Source organism: Nannospalax galili, unplaced genomic scaffold, assembly GCF_000622305.1.
Source record: "Nannospalax galili isolate Female #2095 unplaced genomic scaffold, S.galili_v1.0 scaffold471, whole genome shotgun sequence".
NCBI classification, from domain to species: domain Eukaryota; kingdom Metazoa; phylum Chordata; class Mammalia; order Rodentia; family Spalacidae; genus Nannospalax; species Nannospalax galili.
In genome coordinates this window covers 1,851,461-1,870,344 of record NW_008330333.1, presented here as the reverse complement: position 1 = coordinate 1,870,344, position 18,884 = coordinate 1,851,461, and the positions used below count along the sequence as shown (strand labels likewise).

The window sequence follows — 18,884 nt, the reverse complement described above, 5'->3', positions numbered from 1 at the left end:
CACTCTGTAGCCCAAGCAGTCCTTGGAACTTGAAGCAGTTTTCTTGCCTTAGTCGCCTTAGTTTTCTTGCCTTAGTCGCCTTAGTTTTCTTGCCTTAGTTGGCATGGCAGTGTTTGTGGTGGTAGCACAGACAGACAAGACAGTAGGAAATGTGATGGGAAGAAATGGGAGTAATGGACACTGGTAAATGTTGGAGAAACAGTATGGAACTTCTACAAAACTGCTTATTTTTATAGTTAAATTATTGTATACATTTGTTTATAAGATTGTAATATATGACCATTTATCTCAGGTTAACTGAATTTAACTCAGCCAAGATAGAATAGTGTCACCAGAAGATTTTCAAAGGTCCTGCTCAGTGAAATGGTTTTATTTACCACCCAGTTTGAGTAGTGAAGCAGATTTGGGGGTTAGCTTTGTTTCTTATTCCAGAAAGATTTTCATTGGAAATTCATTGAAGCAACTCCTTAGTGTTTTTTGTCTCATGATACAAGTGCATCTTTTAAAGGCCCTGCTACTGTATTTAGAAGCCCTGAATTACAGGGCTTCTAGTCTGCAGATTTTTAAGATGGTGAATGAAGTGTCAAAGTGCTTGGGAAACATTGTATTGGGAAGTAGCTCACCACCTAGGCTTGCATTTTTGTGTGTGATGTCAGATGTGTCTGAGCACTCATTACATACCTGCCTATTGGTTTCTTCCATAGTCTTTAAACCTGAGGAGCTACGCCAGGCACTTATGCCAACCCTAGAAGCACTCTATCGACAGGATCCAGAGTCTTTACCTTTTCGACAACCTGTAGATCCCCAGCTTCTAGGAATTCCAGTAAGTTAATATGATATAAATATGTTAGAGCTTTTAGTATCCATTGTTTCAGTCCTCTATGGTTAGACGAAATAACCTTGCCTTAATAATTTTTTCTCCTGATATAAAAATCTGTTTGTCAATGTTTATCCATGTATCAGAAGCTTGTGCTGGAGTCCCAGCCCACTTACATTAGCACACAGCCCAAGGCCTTGTGTTATATTGGGGTGTATAATGCTTTATCTACAAGAATTGACCCAGTTTGATATCCCTGGGAAGTTTGGAAAGGCCGTGCATCTCCACAAGGCCTGTTAAGTAGTGTCTCAGGGTTGGTGCTTGTGTTAATTATAAAGTTGCTTTTATTTACATTGATGAAACAATGAAATGTACACCATTTTAATTCAGTAAATTAATTTAATTCAGTAAATTAAAAGTATTTTCAATTTTTTTAATTAAAAATATATTTTAATGATTCTTTTACCATTGTTTTTTCTCTGAATTTGCCTTTGAAATAATTTAATCCACTTGCACATATTAGTTACCATGTTAGTGAGTCAAATCAAAGGAAGATTTGGGGTTATTTTCTTTTCAACTCCATTACTTACTGTTGGGAACAAAAGTCCTCATACTTTTCTATTTTTAGTATTAAAATTTGGAGGGTACACTAAACTGACTGTTTTATTTTTAAGGATTATTTTGACATTGTGAAGAATCCCATGGACCTTTCTACTATCAAGCGGAAGCTGGATACAGGGCAGTATCAAGAACCCTGGCAGTATGTGGATGACGTCTGGCTTATGTTCAACAATGCTTGGCTGTATAATCGTAAGACGTCCCGGGTCTATAAATTTTGCAGTAAACTGGCAGAGGTCTTTGAGCAAGAAATTGATCCTGTCATGCAGTCTCTTGGATATTGCTGTGGTCGCAAGGTACGGTCTAGAATTTTTCTGGAAAATAGTTTTCTGATTAATCCAGCGAAAATTTTGACTAAATATGTGTGCCTAGGAGTTCAAGGGTATAGTGTGATCTTTTGTAACAAAGTTGACTTCCTGAAGGGATGTCATGGTCAATGTTAGAGATACTCACTGGGAGGCCTTGCATTAAAGCCTTTTTGGCTGCCCTGTGTCCATTTCATATCTATAATATTTAAAGCCAGAGCTATACTAACTTTGTCATATAGAATCCAAAAATGTTCTGAAATGGCTATGAAGAGTGTTAGAAAATTATCTAATATACTAGCTAGCAAGTTACGTACATATGTCTTAACTTCATAGTGAACTAGAACATTTCAGTATGGTTAGTGGACCATATTTTTAGAATTTTCTCCTTGTTTTTGCAGTATGAGTTTTCCCCACAGACTTTGTGCTGCTATGGGAAGCAGCTGTGTACAATTCCTCGTGATGCTGCCTACTACAGCTATCAGAATAGGTAAGCGTCATTCAGGTTGCTGCACTTCAAAGCAAAAGGAAGGTGTTAGGACAAAGTTTGTGCATCTTGATTGTAGCCTGGGTACGCTATTTCCTGAAGTTCCAATAAAAAGTACCACAGATTGAGTGTTTTTTGGTCAGTCAGATAGCCTCATGGTCTCCTGATTTTGAAGTATATGTTCACAGTGAAAAATTTAACCCCAAAACCACTTGCTACATTACTTTGGATTAGACGCATTCATTCATAACTTACAGTAAGTTGAGAGTAACAATGAAGAAGCATTAAATGATTTCTTCAAGATATTCAGAAAATAGAAAAGTTGTATTTATTTTGTGGCGTGCGGATCTTGAATCATTTGGCCTCACTAGTCTGGTAGAAACATTTGTATTAGTGCTACTTCATTTAAAAAAAACAAAGCACAAGGGTACTGTTTTCTAACACTACAGCATGAGATCTGACATTTTTTAATGAATTCAAGAATAAACTTCTATTGGGCTTGTTTGCAAAACTGGTGTCCAGCACTCAGGAGGCTAAGGCCAGAGGATCCTGGAGTTCCAGTCCAGTCTGAGCTGCCTGGCAAGGCTCTGTTTAAAAGAAGGGAAGCTGGGCGTGGTGGCACATGCCTGTAGTCCCAGCACTTGGGAGGCAAAGGCAGGCGGATCTCTGTGAGTTCAAGGCCAGCCTGGTCTACATAGTGAGTTCCAGGATAGCTGGGGCTACAGGGAGACCCTGCTTCAAAAAGACAAAAATTAAAAAAATAAAAAATAAATAAAAGAAGGGAGAAAAGAAAAAGCAGACAAACAAAAAACATGGCTGTTTCAGGATTCTAAGAGGGGTAAGCCTGCTTGAAAAATAGTGCCATCTTTTTGAAATGTGAAAGTCATTAGAAAGTAGAATTGATCTTTTTTTTTAAAAAGCTGGACAGTGAAAATAGTATTTGTTGATTCTCCACACAAGAAATTTCCATAATTTTGGACTTTTTAAATATATAGTTTATTATTATTTTTTTAAGTGTATGAAGGTATTGGCTGCATATAGGTAGGTTATACCCATGTTGTGCAATGCCTGCGGAAGTCAGAAGAGGGCATCGGATCCCCTGGAACTGGAGTTAGGATAGTTGTTAGCTGCCATTTAGGTGCTGGGACTCGAACCTGGTCCTCTGCAAGAGCATTCAGTACTCTTAACCACTGAACCAACTCTCCAGCCCGGACTTCTTTTGAAAATTAAATTCCTCATCCCTTCTCTGTCTTTGGCTAAGATGAAGTGAAAATTAAATTCCTTTATATCTCTTGTTACATGACTTGCTGTAGCACAGTGGCTTAAAACACATCTTTATGGGGCTAGAGAGATGACTCAGTGGTTAAGAACTTTGGCTGCTCTTACAGAAGACCCAGGTTCAATTACCAGTACTCAAATGCCGCCTAACATCCATCTGTAACTCTGGTACCAAGGATCCGATACTCTCTTCTGGTATCCGCAGGCACTGCACAATACAGGTGAACTTACATACATGCAAGCAAAACACTCATATACATTTAAAAAAAAAATCTTAGCATTTGGTTAAATCAATACTATTGACTTCATTTTTGTGAACCAGCAGTGAGAACCTTTGTGCTACCAAAGACGAGCTTTGCACTTTGAACCTAGGGTTCAAGTGTTTGTATCAGGGTTTGGTGTTTGGAATATTTGCTTTCTCATATGGGCCATAATAATTACGTATATCTTGCTTCTTAAAAAATTAAAAGAGGTCTTTTTATTTGTTCAGAGTTACATATACAGGCCTGACAAATTTGGACTTTGAGATTTCTTTTTCCTCAAGTTTTGAGTAATTCTTGTAATTTTTTAAAGAAAATAAAACTGGCCGGGCGTGGTGGTGCACACCTTTAAACCCAGCACCCGGGAGGCAGAGGCAGGTGGATCTCTGTGAATTCAAGGCCGGCCTGGTCTACATAGTAAGTTCCAGGACAGTTGGGGCTACAGGGAGACCCTGACTCAAAAAGACCAAAAAAAAAAAATAAATAAATAAATAAATAAAAGAAAATACAATACAACCATCTTCATGATAACACCTATAATATTTTTTTAAAAAGTATTTGAGGGCTAGTGTGATATTTCAGTGGGTTAAGACACTTGCGCCCAGGCCCACATGGTGGTAGGAGAGAAGACTCTTGTTGATCTGTCCTCTGACCTACACATTCATGCATGAATGGGCAGACACACAAACAGATAGGCAGTGAAAATTTTTTATTTTTTTTAATTGTATTTATTTTTTTAAGTTTATTTTCACTTTATTCTTTAAAAAATTGTTTTTCATTTTATGTGTATGAATGTTTTGACTGCATGCATGCAATTGCAGATTCGTTGTGCTATGTCTTCAGAGGCAAGAAGAGTATGATGGATCCCCTGGAGCTAGATTTACAGAGTTGTTAGCCACCATGTAGGTACTGGCAACTGGACTAGGTTCTCTGCAAGAGCAACCAGTGCTCTTAACTGCTGAGCCATTTTTTCAGCCCCATTAAAAAGAGACTTGTGTGATTGATCCACTGTTCTCCAGCATAGTTTGGGGGCATATTTATTACCCATGCAGTCTATACAACCTATCCTTCTGAAAACAATTTAACATTCAGAATATAATTTCTGTTTGAACACTGTCTTCATAAAAAGAAGTTTTGGGAGGTTTGTGAGGCTCTTTTTTTTTTTTTTTTTTCTCGAGTGGGGAAGGTGTCTGGTGCTAGGGATGGAACCCAGGGTCTATCATTGAGCTACATCTCCAGCCTTTTAATAGAAGCCTTCAAAGAAAACCATTGTCTTAGTATATAGCCCTGACTGATCTAGAACTTACTATATAGACCAAGATGGCCTTGAACTCAGAGATACACTTGTTCCTGCCTCTCAAGTGCTGAGATTAAAGGCATGTTCCACCATACCTTGCCAAGAGAAACATCTTAAGAAAAAGTTTAAAAGGATACTATAGCCACTCATAATGGAATCCCTCCCATAATGAACCAGGTATTGTGGAGGAGTTGTGTCCCCTACAGTTATGATTTTAGCTTCATGACTCTTAGCACATTTCATAATGTGTGAAACTTCACCTTGTCCAAGATACAGACACAATAGCCTTCCCTGAGAGATTCATATTGTCCTGTCTTCATTGAAATCATGTGTAGGAATCCATGTTGAAAACCATTGTGTTAGGTATAAAATTAGAAGGCTTTTTTTTTTTGGTCTGTTTTTGAAGTATAGTCTTACTATGTGGCCCAAACTGACCTCAAACTTGATCCTCCTGCCTCAGTCTCCTGAGTGCTGGGATTATAGGCAGACCCCACAACATCTGGCTATTAGTTACAGAATTTTATGAGTGCAAGTTAATATTAACTAAGCCCTGAAAAATACTGTCCTGCTACTTTGTTACCAGCACAATTTTGGTCTAGAAGGACAAATACGATCCTCTCTCTCTGTTTGAGTCCTTGCATTCCTTCACTGTTCCTGGGTCCTTTGGGAATTCTACCTTGATGACTTACACAGATTTGGGCCCTATCCATTGGGAGCAGTTAAAGCTAAGTAGAATTGATAGGACTAGGGGAAGATCAGCAATGGAGGGCAAATGCAGGACTATTCTGAAAGTTTTGATATGCCCAGTTTTATTTCTATATGGAATTTCACTTTTACTAAACAAAAGTGATAGAATGAAAATACAGGAGTTGTGTCCTGTGACACATTTCAAAAGCTTTACCATACCTCTGTGCTCTCTAGAATGCAGTATGTAAGTTGACTAATACCCTGAGATTCCAAGAAAGCAGTGGCCAAATTCTACGATGAACAGTTTAACTAATTGGTTATAATTTTTTTTCAAATTAACTATGGACACTATGATGTTCTTATAATTGTTTTGTCATTTGTACTAAACTTTTAGATACTTAAAGCAGTAAAAAATTCTACAGACCATTTAGACAAGTGAAATTCTTTTTTTTTTCCTCCCCTTTCCTGAGACAGGATCCCCTTGTAACCCCAGCTGGCCTGGAACTTGGTATATAGACCAGGCTGACCTTGAACTCAAAGAGATCTGCCTCTCGAGTGCTGGGATTAAAGGCATGTGCCACCATGTCCTGCTACAAGTGAAATTCTTAATATATAAGCTAGTGTGTGGTTATATTTTCACTTGTTTCTCTACTTTGAAAATTAGAAAGTAACTCACTTTCTGTAAACTGTTTCAGCTTTTCCAATAATTATCTACAGATAATATAGAACTTACCTATAGATATTCCAGTTTGTAAATACTGATACAGTGCTTAAAACAATCTGCATTTGAAAACTTCATCATTGAACTACTCTCACAGCTAAACCATATAGTTAACATGCACTCATTTAGCAATCACCTCTTCATTGAATTACATGAAGTATTTCTCTTTGGCGGTTCGTATTCATCACACTGCTTCCTTCACACAAGGCAGAGTATCATTCAGGCTGTTATGGCTGAAAAGTGAACTTCTGGACCTTTATTTCTAGGGAGAATAAAGTGTGAACTGGGTAATAGTAAGATAGTCTACATCAGCTTTTGTTCCCCGGGATCAGACTTGTTTCAGCTAAATTGGAAGGATGGCGCACCACCTTCCTCTACATTGTCTTCATCTTACTGGAGGCTGATTAAGTGGTGGTATGAATGAAGTATGCTCTCTTGTCGTCTTAATAAACAGGCTAGAATATCTATAGTTTCTCTGCTAGTGCTTTGGGACAGACACTGGAGTCTATTAACATCCCTCCAACTTTATGACCCTGTGAGTCTCAGGAGTGGGAGTTGGTCACATACACAGAGAGTTTAGGTTGTCTCAGCCACCCCAGGGGCTTCCTTTGAACCATCAGTGCTCCTTTCTACATTAGCTTCTGCCATTGGAAAATGATGGGTTTGTAGTTCTTGTGTCCTGGAATATTGCTAGGATTCAATGCCCTGACCGAAAAAAAGCTAAGAAAATTTCCCAGGTTTTCAAAATCATTGAGACTCATTTGTGATTATGGTGGTTTCATTTCAACTGTGTCTGGCAGTTCTTGCTGGTCCACAGTGTTTTCCATTTGCTTGTATAATGAATGGATCACTCAGTTCTGTACTTTATTTGAAAAGAGAACTATTTGGCTTTGAGGGAATGTTGACTTTATATATTGTTTTGGTTGACACTAAATTGGTTTGTACTTTTTTACTTTCTTGTCAGTGATTGCTATGTCCTTCTTCTATTATGTGGAAGTTCTTTTAAGTCTCTGTAAGATATTTACAGAATAGGGGTCAGAGAAGATGGCTCAGTGGTTAAGAGCACTGACTGTTCTTGCAGAAGACTCAGGTTCGAATCCCAGCACCCACAATCATGGCTAATAACTGTCCATAACTCCAGTTCCAGGGGATCTAATGCCCTCTTCTGTCCTCTGAGAACACTGCATGACACGGGTGCACTTACACACATGCAGGCATAACACTCATACACATAAAATAAAAATAAAAAATTTTTAAAAAGAATATTTACAAAATAGTGAATGACAAAGACATTGCTAAAAGTTCATTCAGAAATATACATATATTTTAAAAGAATGTTAATCTGTCTGTTCCCAGTCTGTTTCTAATCTTGTTCTGGCAAGAAACTATTGTTAATTGAGTCATTATCTGCACTGAATCTGCCCTGTTCATCAACCAAATGTGGAAAATTGAATAACCTAGAGGTGTTTTCAATGCTCTGAAGTTTTATGCTTTAAATTGGCTGTATGTTTTTGTTAATGAAATCTGTGGACAAAATGCTCAATACTTTAAGACTAAAACTGGGACTTGTGGGGATCTTTCCCCATCGTCCATGTCTCATTCTGTAGCTGAACGAGTGAGTGAGTGGGTGAGCAGTGAGTGAGCAAGGGAGTAAGATTTTAGCTACTTCGTCTCACTTGGCACTGGGGGGTGGGTCAGCTTGGCTCGTCACAGTGTCCCTAATACTAATCCTTTTTGGCATCCTGTAGATGTAGTCCTGAGCACTAAACCTGTATTTTATCATGCTGCCATTGCTAGCTTATGCTCATCTTTTGCTTGTGTAATTCACCTTCATTCATCTTGTTTATTTTATAGTACTGTTGTGCATTCATCTTGTTTTATGCAGAATCTGCCTGCTTTTTTGTTAATTTCTCATGTCCTTTCCAAACATTTAATAGTCTTTATTGTAATTGTTCTTACTTAATAGTGTGAGCCTAGGCTCTTTATTATTATCAGACAAGAAATTGGGATGATGGATAATTTTTCAAATGCAGATTGTGCTACTTAAAGTTTTACTCTGTAAATTTGCTTAACTTGGGTTCTTACCAAGTCAGAACAATCAATTGCCAAGTATCTCAAGATGAATGATTGATCCCAGCACCAAAATTCAAACTAAAGCTTATAGAAGTGAATTTTAAAACTCTTTATTTAAAGTTGTTCATAGATTTGCATATATTGTATTGTTTATACAATATATCACAATTTTTTCTCTGTATATTTTATTAATAAATGGCTGGAAAGTCTTTGACCCTGACTGCATTTCTGTTAAGTGTCTGTCTAGGATATGGATTTGGTTTCATTTGTATTTTAACACAGTTATAACTAAGTGATTAACACGAGAAAAATAAAAGAAAATTAAAACCAGTTCTGCGTGCTCAACATTTGTCACACATTGAAAGATCTGGCTTATATACCAAAAATAAAACTTCTGATGCTGTGAAGCATAAAATTTCCATTTTGAAAAATAAAGCTATTTCAGTTTAACTTTCTTTTTAAAGACTTTTTTTTTCTCATACTGTTGTTCAAAGTAAAATTTTCTATCTTAAACCCTGGCGAAATACTTGACTTTATAACAAAATTCAGATTCCTAAATTTAGGCTCCATGCAATCCTAGTATTAACTCCTTAAAAGTATTTGCATCTTGGAGCCGGACCAAGCCTGTCGTTGTTAGTGATGATGGCCTGTGATGTGTGCAATGAGACCGAATGCTAATCAATGCTTTGCCTTGGCTTTCTGCTTTGTGTTGTCTGGTGTTTGCGTCTTACCTCTGTGTCTGTGCTATTTGTTCCCTTCCCTGTTCTCTAATCCTGCCCTTCCCCACCTGCCCCCTGTTCCTTTCATTGTCCTTACTGACCCATCAATCAACCAACAACGCCCCCCCTTCGTCGTGGTGCTCTGCCCTGCTCTGATTGGTGGCTTCGTTGCTTGGGTGACTGTATGTTGTGATGGACCAGTTCACCCAAGTATGGCCTTCTTGCTGACAGGTATCATTTCTGTGAGAAGTGTTTCACAGAGATCCAGGGCGAGAATGTGACCCTGGGTGACGACCCTTCCCAACCTCAGACGTAAGTATAATTTCATATTTCCCTGTGTCCATAACTAAAGAGAAAGCCAGAATGTGCCATTTTTACCTTTGTGCAGTTTGTATTTCTTCTTGACATATTAACTGTGCCTGCATTTAATGTAACCATGGTTGCATGGGCATAGATAATTGTACTTAAAAATGTAGGTGTCGGGAGCTGAAAAAATGACTCAGCAGTTAAGAGCTCTGACTGCTTTTGCAGAGGACTCTGGTCCAGTTCCTGGCACCCACATGTTGGCTAACAACTATTTATGACTCCAGTTCCAGGGGATCTGGCCTCTGTGGGCATTGCATGCATGTGGTATGTTTACATACATATAGGCAAACTACTCATGCACATAAAATAAAAATCAATTAAAAAAAAAAAAAAGATGTGGGTGTCAGCCAAACAGCAACACCATCTCTCCATCCTCCATTCAAGGCAGGGTTGCTGGAGCTTTCCACTGTAGTTCAGTGTTCTCCTCTGGACTTGAGCCTTGAAGTTTAACAACAGTAACAACAAAAAAGCTTTTTTTCTTATAGTTGTCAAACTCTGGGGAAATTGTAACTTTTACAGTTACACCTAAGAAACCTTATTCAGAGACAGTAAGCTTTGTATACATAACCTACCCCACCTCCACCCCCACTTTCTTTAAACTTTGGAGTGTATTTTCCATTTAAACCTACATCTTTTACTGAACTAAAATAGGTTAGTGAGAGTCCTGCATTTTCTAGCATAATGTTATATATATGGTGGTCTGATTCTTGCTCACTAGCTCCAGCATGTAAGTTTGTTAATTCATTCCAGCATTACCCCTTTGCTTGTTACATTTGAATTGTAGAATAACCAGACTATGGCAAGAGAAATGAAAACCACAGTAGGGTACTCAGCTCAGTAAATATGTGTGGCATACCTGAAGGCCTGTGCTGGTCTGCACATCTGCCCTTGCCTGCCAAGCATTTTGTGGTTCTCTTTTATCCAGACTGGGTTCCCCAGTCTTCCAGGCTTCTGGTCATGTTGGAAATCTGGCACCAAAGTAGCTAAGCTCCATGGACAGGAAGGCTGTGCCCAGAAATGGCTTTATTTCCGTTGTCATCTTAATTCTTTGGGCTGATCATATGGTTAATCATTGAGCTGTAAGAGATAGGGATGGGGAAAGGCTAGTCAGTGCGTACTGTGTACAGTTAGATGCAAGCAAGAAACTATGTAGTGCTATTGCAGAGTATGGTGACTGTTACAGTTATGTGCTGTACATTTCAAAAAGCTAGAAGAAAGGATTTTAAAAGTTTTCCACCGAAAGAAATGATGTTTGAGGAGATAAATACGTTTATCCTGATTTAAACATTATGCAGTATACACATGTCAAACATTATGTAGTACACCATTAATATCTGCAACTTGGTTTTTGTATCACTTAAGAACTAAAGAAACAGAGAAGGGGCCAGTAACCTGAGTTCTGTCCCTTAACCCACATTAAGAGGTAGAAAAAGAACCAACTCCACAAAATTGTCCTCTAACCTCCACATGTATGCTGTGGCATGTGTGCCCATACATATAAGACATATACATCATGTTCAGTCATGGAAAATGATTGTTAGTGGAATATATGCGTCCATTAAGATTTTTCATTTTCTTTTTAAACAAGGACAATTTCCAAGGATCAGTTTGAAAAGAAGAAAAATGATACCTTAGATCCTGAACCGTGAGTATATTGCCATTTCTTTCGTGCGTGCAATTTTGGTTTTAGATGAGGAAAGTTAATCCTTGTGTTTGGATTGTAGGAGAAAACATTAAAAATGGGATTTTATGTGGGAAGTTATCTTTTAAGATACAGATTTAAAAAAAAAAAAAAAAAAAAAGCTCAAAATTATAGCACCTTGTTTAATTGCTGATCTCCCCCCTCCCACCCACCCCCAAGAGACCAGCAAGATGATTCAGTGAATCAGGTACTTGCTGGTCATACCTGGCAACCTGAGTTCAATCCCCAGAACCCATGTAAAAGTAGAAGAAAAGACTCAACTACACATAGCTAGCTATATCCTCCACATACTCACACATGTACCTGTTTGTACACATACATACAATTAAAAAAAAATTGAAAGTTCATTTCTGGTTACGAAGGGAAATTGGAAGTAATGAAAGCCCTACGCCACACAAAGACGGAAAGAAAGCTACCTAGGCATGACAGTACAAGCCTCTAATTCTAGCACTCAGGAGACTGGGGGAGATGGATCATGAGTTCAAGGCCAGGTTGAGCTTCATGACCAGACCTTGTCTCAAAAGGAAAAGGGGAGAGAAAACTCACTTCTTCCCTTAGGAAATTAGTATAGATGAGTGTGTGAAATACAACTGCATCAGTCAGTACAGGCATGAATGCCAGAGCCACTCAGAGTGACTCAGAGAACAGCATGTGTCACACATTCATGTTCCTGCCCAAGACTAGCTATGTGGGTCCTAATGTGTAACTCAACGTGCTTTCTTGCCCCCCAGTTTCGTTGATTGCAAAGAGTGTGGCCGGAAAATGCATCAGATTTGCGTTCTGCACTATGACATCATTTGGCCTTCGGGGTGAGTAATTTCCTGTGATCCTCAAGCAAAGTAGAGCAGCTCTGCATGAGCCATGGGGAGGCGGCTGTGGCACTTTGTCTTGTTCATTGTTGTCAGCAAGTATTCATCAATTAAGGGGGTGGCAGTTGGTTCTAAATTTAAATCTTGTGTTTGCCGGCTTTAAAATTGTAGAACCAAAGCCGTCTGTCTCCTCACTCTTCACAATGATGTGATTTAAACTGCCAACAAAGTATTTCAGTGCTGCATTTCACTGATTTGGCACTTAGACTGTTGAGTGTAATCTGATCACAACCGTTATTTGTTTTACAGTTTTGTGTGTGACAACTGCTTAAAGAAAACTGGCAGACCTCGTAAAGAAAACAAATTCAGTGCTAAGAGTAAGTGTGCAGAAAATTTCTGTTTCTTGGACTGCATGTTTTTGAACTTGTGCAGATTTTCTTCTCTTATGTGCCCCTCAACATGTGGTATCAGAGCTCAGTTGTCCAAGGTTTTCATGTGTAAGTTTTTTTTCCAGTATTATTTGGGGGTTTTTGTTTGTTTTTTAAAAACAGTCATTTGGTTTGATCCTGTTATGATCAACCTTTATTTTTTATCAAAGTTTGGAAAACAGAAAATAAGCTTCATAGCTGGGCATTGCCCCACACATATTTAATTCCAGGACTTGGGAGGGGAGGCAGATCTCTGTGAGTTCGAGCCAGCCTGGTCTACGTAGTAAGTTCCAGGCTAGCTGGGGTTACAGGGAGACCCTGTATCAAAAAGGCCAAAAAAGAAAAAAAAAAAACTTCATCAATACTGGGAGGTCATTAGTTGGCAGATTCTTCTCTGGTATCTCAGAACCAAAAATCTTACCTATATAAGGTGCTATGATGGGTCCTGTGCAGGCAGCAGGGGGCTGTTTGTGAGTGTGAGCTAGAGGCTGCCTTCTGAGGGACAAAGCTTGCGGAGCAGCAGTGTAAAGTTGAGAATTAGAGAATTTCCTTCAGGAGGATCATCAAGAATGGGCAGACTTGTGAGGCCCTTTGTCCTTGTATCTATGCTTGTCAGAACTATGTCTTGGCCCTGGGGACTGCTGAGCATGGTACTTACCTGGAACCGTACAGCTTACGACTTTTGATGCTCATAAAGTATAAAACATATCTCAAGCTGGGCGTGGTGGTGTACACCTTTAATGCCAGGACCCCGGGAGGCAGAGTTCAGGGCCAGCCTGGTCTACATAGCATGTCTGAGGCCAGCTGAGGCTACAGGAGACCCTGTCTCAAAAAGACCAAAAAAAACCAAAAAATCTCAGATCTATAGCTTTTTAAAAATCTTTCCATAAGTGTTTTTTTCCCCTCTAAGCTATTTTAATTGGTGTATCTTAATAGACCCTCAAAAGCACGGCTATTGGTATGTTTATTGCAGAAAAAGAATTTTCTAGGTACTTTTTGACTTTTGTACAGTCTTCTAAGCCATTAAATAGATTTAACTTTTTTTTTTTCCAGTTTATGTGTATGAGTGTATTGCCTGCATGTATGTGAGTGCACCCATGTCGTGCAGTGCTGCAAAGGTAAGAAGAGGGCTTTGGATTCCCCTGGAACTGGAGTTAAGGATGGTTTGTAGCCGCCAAGTGGGTGCTGGGAATCAAACCCGGGTCCTCTGCAAGAGCAGTCAGTGCTCTTAACCGCTGAGCCATCTCTCCCAGCCTCAGATTTAACTTTTTTAAAAATTAATTTTTTAATTTATACGTGACTGTATGTGCATCATGTACATGCACACAGTACCTGGGAAGGCCAGTAGAGGATGTCAGAGTCCCTGGAGTTACAGGGGGTTGTGAGCTGCCTGATAGAGATTCTGGGAAACAAACCCAGGTCCTCTGAAAGAGCAACAAGTGCTCTTAACTGATGTGCCTTCTCTCTAGCCCCCTAGATTTGCATTTTACATTTCTCATTAATGTAAACAATACTAAAAAGTAAAGAAGAAAAGTCTTAAAAACCCATCATCTAGGGGGCTGGAGAGATGGTTCAGTGGTTAAGAACACTGGTTGTTCTTGCAGAAGACCTGGGTTCGAATCCCAGCACCCAAATGGCAGCTAACAATTGTTGGAACCTCCAGTTCCAGGGGATCCTATGGCCTCTTCTGTCCTCCGAGGGCATTGCACAACACGAGTGCAGGCAATACACTCATATACATAAAAATAATAAAATATTTTTTAAAAAATCCATCATTGGGGCTGGAGAGATGGCTCAGCGGTTAAGAACACTGGTTGTGGGGCTGGAGTGATGGCTCAGCAGTTAAGAGCACTGATTGCTCTTGCAGAGGACCCGGGTTCAATTCCCAGCACCCACACCCACATGGCAACTACAAACCATCCTTAACTACAGTTCCAGGGGAATCCAAAGCCCTCTTCTGACCTCTGCAGCATTGCACTACATGGGTGCACTCACATACATGCAGGGAATACACTTGTACACATAAAATAAAAATAATAAATAAAATATTAAACAAAACACTGGTTGTTCTTGCAGAAGACCCAGGCTTGAATTCTAGCACCCACATGGCAGCAAACAACTGTCCATAACTCCAGTTCCAGGGAATCCAACATCCTCTTCTATCCTTCTCAGGCATTGCACAACACGGGTGTACTTACCTACATTCAGGCAATCCATGTATACACATAAAATAAAAGTAATAAATAAAATATTTTAAAAAAATCCATCATCAAGCCGGGCATGGGGCTGGAGAGATGGCTCAGCAATTAAGAACACTGACTGAAGCTGGGCATGGTGGCACACACCTTTAATCCCAGCACTTGGGAGGCAGAGTCAAGTGGATCTCTGTGAGTTCAAGGCCAGCCTGGTCTACATAATGAGTTCCAGGACTGCTGGGGTACAGGGAGACCCTGTCTCAAAAAAGTCCAAAAAAAAGAAAAAAAAAGTCTATCATCTATACTGGGCATGGTGGCAAATACCTGTAATCCCAGTGCTTAGGATAAGACAGGAGGGTCTCCTTGTTTGAGATCAACTTTTGCTACATAGTGAGACCTTGTCTCTTTAAAACAAAAATATCTGGGCTGGAGAGATGGCTCAGCAGTTAAGAGCACTTGTTGCTCTTGCAGAGGACTCAGGTTTGATGCCAAGCACCCACATGGCAGCTAACAACCTTTCCTAACTTGAATTCTAGGGCACCTGCCACCCTCTTCTGTCCTCCATGGGCATTGCATGGCATGGGTGCACTTACATTCATGAAGGTAGTACACTCATACACATAAAATTAAAAATTAAAAAAAAAATAACTAAAAATCTGTCATCTGAGTTGGGGGCATATAGTGTGTACTTAGTTTGTGTCATGTCCTGGGTTCAAAGCCCCAGCACTACCCCTCCAAAATTGGTCTATATTAATAATCACTGAACCTTTTGTAACTCTCACATTCTAGTCCTCTTGCCATGCATACAAGTTCTCTGTTCTAATGTTTTGCCTCCAGTAGTTTTTTTGTCACAGTGGTCACATGGGCTGTTTCTTGAGGTTAGGCGAAGAGCCAGCTCAGGACAGGCCACCTCATCCAGATGGTGATGAGGTAGACTGAGGCTAATCTGATGCCTGCCTGCCTTCTTCCAGGTTAGCAGTGTGTTCACAAGGCAGCAAGCAGTCCTTGACTATGCATGATGACTTGGTCCTTGCTCCTCAAGTGTTACGTTTTCCATTTTAGATTGCAGTAGAGCTAGGTGGAGAGAAATTCAATCATTAACTTAACCAAGGGTATGCCATATTCCCTGTTGCTGTTAGAGTTCTGGTTCAAGAAGCAGTCTGCCTGGTAAAATCCTTGGAAGACAGTTGTGAAGTTAGTTGACAGCACCGGAGCCTTCTGCTCAGTATCACCCCAGGGCAGGGCTTATCTTCCAGTCCATCCCAGCCTCCCAGGAGAAGGGCAAAGAGCAGAGAGGGCACATTATCCTCAGTTCTGTCCATTTCAGGACCATCTTTGTGGCTCTCCTGTCCCTTACTGTTAGAAAAGGACAGAAACATCTAGACAGATAAATAATTCACAGGAAGCGAAAGTTCCTACAGTCCCACAATCTACTTTTCCTTCATAAGCCACTCATGCCACAGGACCATGCCCTTTCTGTACTTAGCCCCTGAAAATAGACTGTGCCAAAGCAAAGAGGCAAATCCTACAGCTTCAGCAGCCCTACCTAACCATTACCCTGCTTGTTTTGGACTTCCTAGGACTGCAGACCACACGATTGGGAAACCACTTGGAAGACCGAGTGAACAAGTTTTTACGGCGCCAGAATCACCCTGAAGCTGGGGAGGTTTTTGTCAGAGTGGTGGCGAGCTCAGACAAGACTGTGGAAGTCAAGCCTGGGATGAAGTCAAGGTTTGTGTTCTCTCTTCATGTGCTAAACTGTTGTTTAGTCCCCACTCATGTCTTTGTAGAGTTCTGAGTGTTTCTGTACAGAGAGGCTTATGGCAAGTAACTCTTGGCCCTTCTTCCTGAATCCCAAAATCATTAGCAGAGATGCAGTTTCCAGGCCCAAGAAATGGGACCAGGAAAAATTGTAGCATAGCCTTGAAGCTGCTGAGGCCAGTGAGACGAGCTCTGACTGTTGTTCCAAAAGGTAGCTGAGCTTTGAGCTCTTCTACATAGACCAGGTTTAGCACAGGAGCTACAGGAACACACATTTGCACACACAAGGCTCTGACTTCTCTTTCAGGTTTGTGGACTCAGGAGAAATGTCTGAATCTTTCCCATATCGAACCAAAGCGCTCTTTGCCTTCGAGGAGATCGATGGAGTAGATGTGTGCTTTTTTGGGATGCATGTGCAAGAATATGGCTCTGATTGCCCCCCTCCAAACACAAGGTACTCTTTCACCTCTTCCTTCTTTTTTAAAAAAATATTTTTTAATATATTTTTTTATTTTTATTTTATGTGTATGTGTGTATTGTTTGCATGTATGTGAGTGCATCTGTGTCCTGCAATGCTGCGGAGGTCAGATGAGCGTGTCAGATTCCCCTGGAACTGGAGTTAAGGACGGTTTGTAGCCGCCATGTGGGTGCTGGGAATCGAACCCAGGTCCTCTGCAAGAGCAGTCAGTGCTCTCAACCGCTGAGCCATCTCTCCAGCCCTTAAAAATTATTTTATTTTTATTTTATGTGTTTGAGTATATTGCCTGCATGTATGTAAGTGCACTCATGTCATGCAGTAGAGGTTAGAAGAGGGCATCGGATTCCCTGGAACTGTAGTTACAGATGGTTGTCAGCTGCCATGTGAGTGCTGGGAATCGAAGCTGGGTCCTCTGCAAGAAGAGTCAGTGCTCTTAACCACTGAGCCATCTCTCCAGCCCTCATCTCTTCTTTTGAATATGTCTTTCAGCCCCATGTTGTATGGGAATAGATTAAGGCTCAGATGCCTTAGGGTTAGCTATGTGCTTTGGTACTGGAAATTAATTAAGCCACAATTAAATGACCAAACCAATTAGTTTTATTTTCCTCTATAAACTAGTGGAAAATGAGTTATCTTGATGATAATGAGGTACATTTGTGTTGTGTGTGGCCCTACTCTTCCTTTGCCTCATCAGGATAGTCACTCTGGGGAGTCCAGGGTGGAGATGGTTGAATGCCCGTGTTCAAATGAAGTATCTGACCCAGAGTTAATTTAGTTTTAGTAAAGAATCTGGGTAAATGGGACATGAAGTGGCTTCTACCAGGTTGTTCCCATTGGGGAAGATTTCCATCCCTTTTGTTGAGCAGCCAAAAATGATTTCTGTTTCTTTTGTTGTCAGCTGGGACTGTGATAAGGGTTTTATCACATCCTGTTAGGTGGCCAGTGGGACCGCTATCAGAACCTATTTCTGGAGGCTTTTGGATGTTGGTGTTTGTTTTCAAGTTTGAGGGGTACCCTGAATTAAAAATGACCCACCCACCCCCTGCAGGCGTGTGTACATATCTTATCTGGACAGTATTCATTTCTTCCGGCCCCGCTGCCTCCGGACAGCTGTTTACCACGAGATCCTCATTGGATACCTAGAGTATGTGAAGAAATTGGGGTGAGTCCGGATTATTTAGAATCAGTAACAATGTTTCATTTGTCTATGTTTATTTTGAGAAATGATTTTTTAAAGTGTTTAAGTGCTTTGTTTCTAATATGTTGAGATTAGTTCCGAAATCTACAGAGACTCCTTTCCAGCTGCTCACGAACTCAGTAGTGTCCAGCTTTAGGAGAGCATTGTCAGTTCTTTGCCTTGGCTTGCTTTTCACTCTCTTTCCATTTTATTGAGGGATAATTTACATATCATAAAAATTGCCTATTTTGCCTGGTGTGGTGCATACCTTTAACCTCAGCATTTGGGAGGCAGAGGTAGGCAGATCTCTGTGAGTTCAAGGACAGCTGGGGCTACAGGGAGACCCTGACTCAAAAAAATGTGCCTATTTCAGGATTAAGTCAGTGATTTTTCAATAACCTTACTGAATGATACAGCCCTTCCTGTAAATCAGTTTTGGATTTTTTTTTTTGGTCTTTTTTTGAGACAGGGTCTCCATATAGCCCCAGCTGTACTAGAACTCACTATGTAGACCAGGCTGGCCTGGAACTCCCAGACATAACCTTACCTCTGCTGGGATTAAAGGCGTGTACCACCACACCTGGCTTTTCTGGTCTTTTTCAGAGCCTAACCCGTCAGTACGTGGTCTCTGTGTATCTTCTTTCTCTGGTTCTTTGTGTTTCTTTTCATATCTGTCACGTTCTTTTCTCAAACCTGAAAAGTTTTG

The 18,884-nt window shown here is 40.2% G+C and overlaps 1 protein-coding gene across 2 annotated transcripts in view; it reads left to right on the top strand.

Annotated features, from left to right (window-relative positions):
- The window catches only part of Crebbp (CREB binding protein), a 155,059-nt gene that overhangs the window by 126,654 nt on the left and 9,521 nt on the right, over positions 1–18,884 (top strand). For both annotated transcript variants that reach the window (XM_008846197.1, XM_017801517.2), the window contains 10 exons: positions 705–823; positions 1,492–1,731; positions 2,142–2,230; positions 9,494–9,574; positions 11,217–11,273; positions 12,062–12,139; positions 12,449–12,516; positions 16,343–16,493; positions 16,831–16,977; positions 18,050–18,163. In XM_008846197.1, coding sequence (XP_008844419.1) covers positions 705–823; positions 1,492–1,731; positions 2,142–2,230; positions 9,494–9,574; positions 11,217–11,273; positions 12,062–12,139; positions 12,449–12,516; positions 16,343–16,493; positions 16,831–16,977; positions 18,050–18,163 — 1,144 coding nt within the window. The remainder of the gene's footprint in view (positions 1–704; positions 824–1,491; positions 1,732–2,141; positions 2,231–9,493; positions 9,575–11,216; positions 11,274–12,061; positions 12,140–12,448; positions 12,517–16,342; positions 16,494–16,830; positions 16,978–18,049; positions 18,164–18,884) is intronic.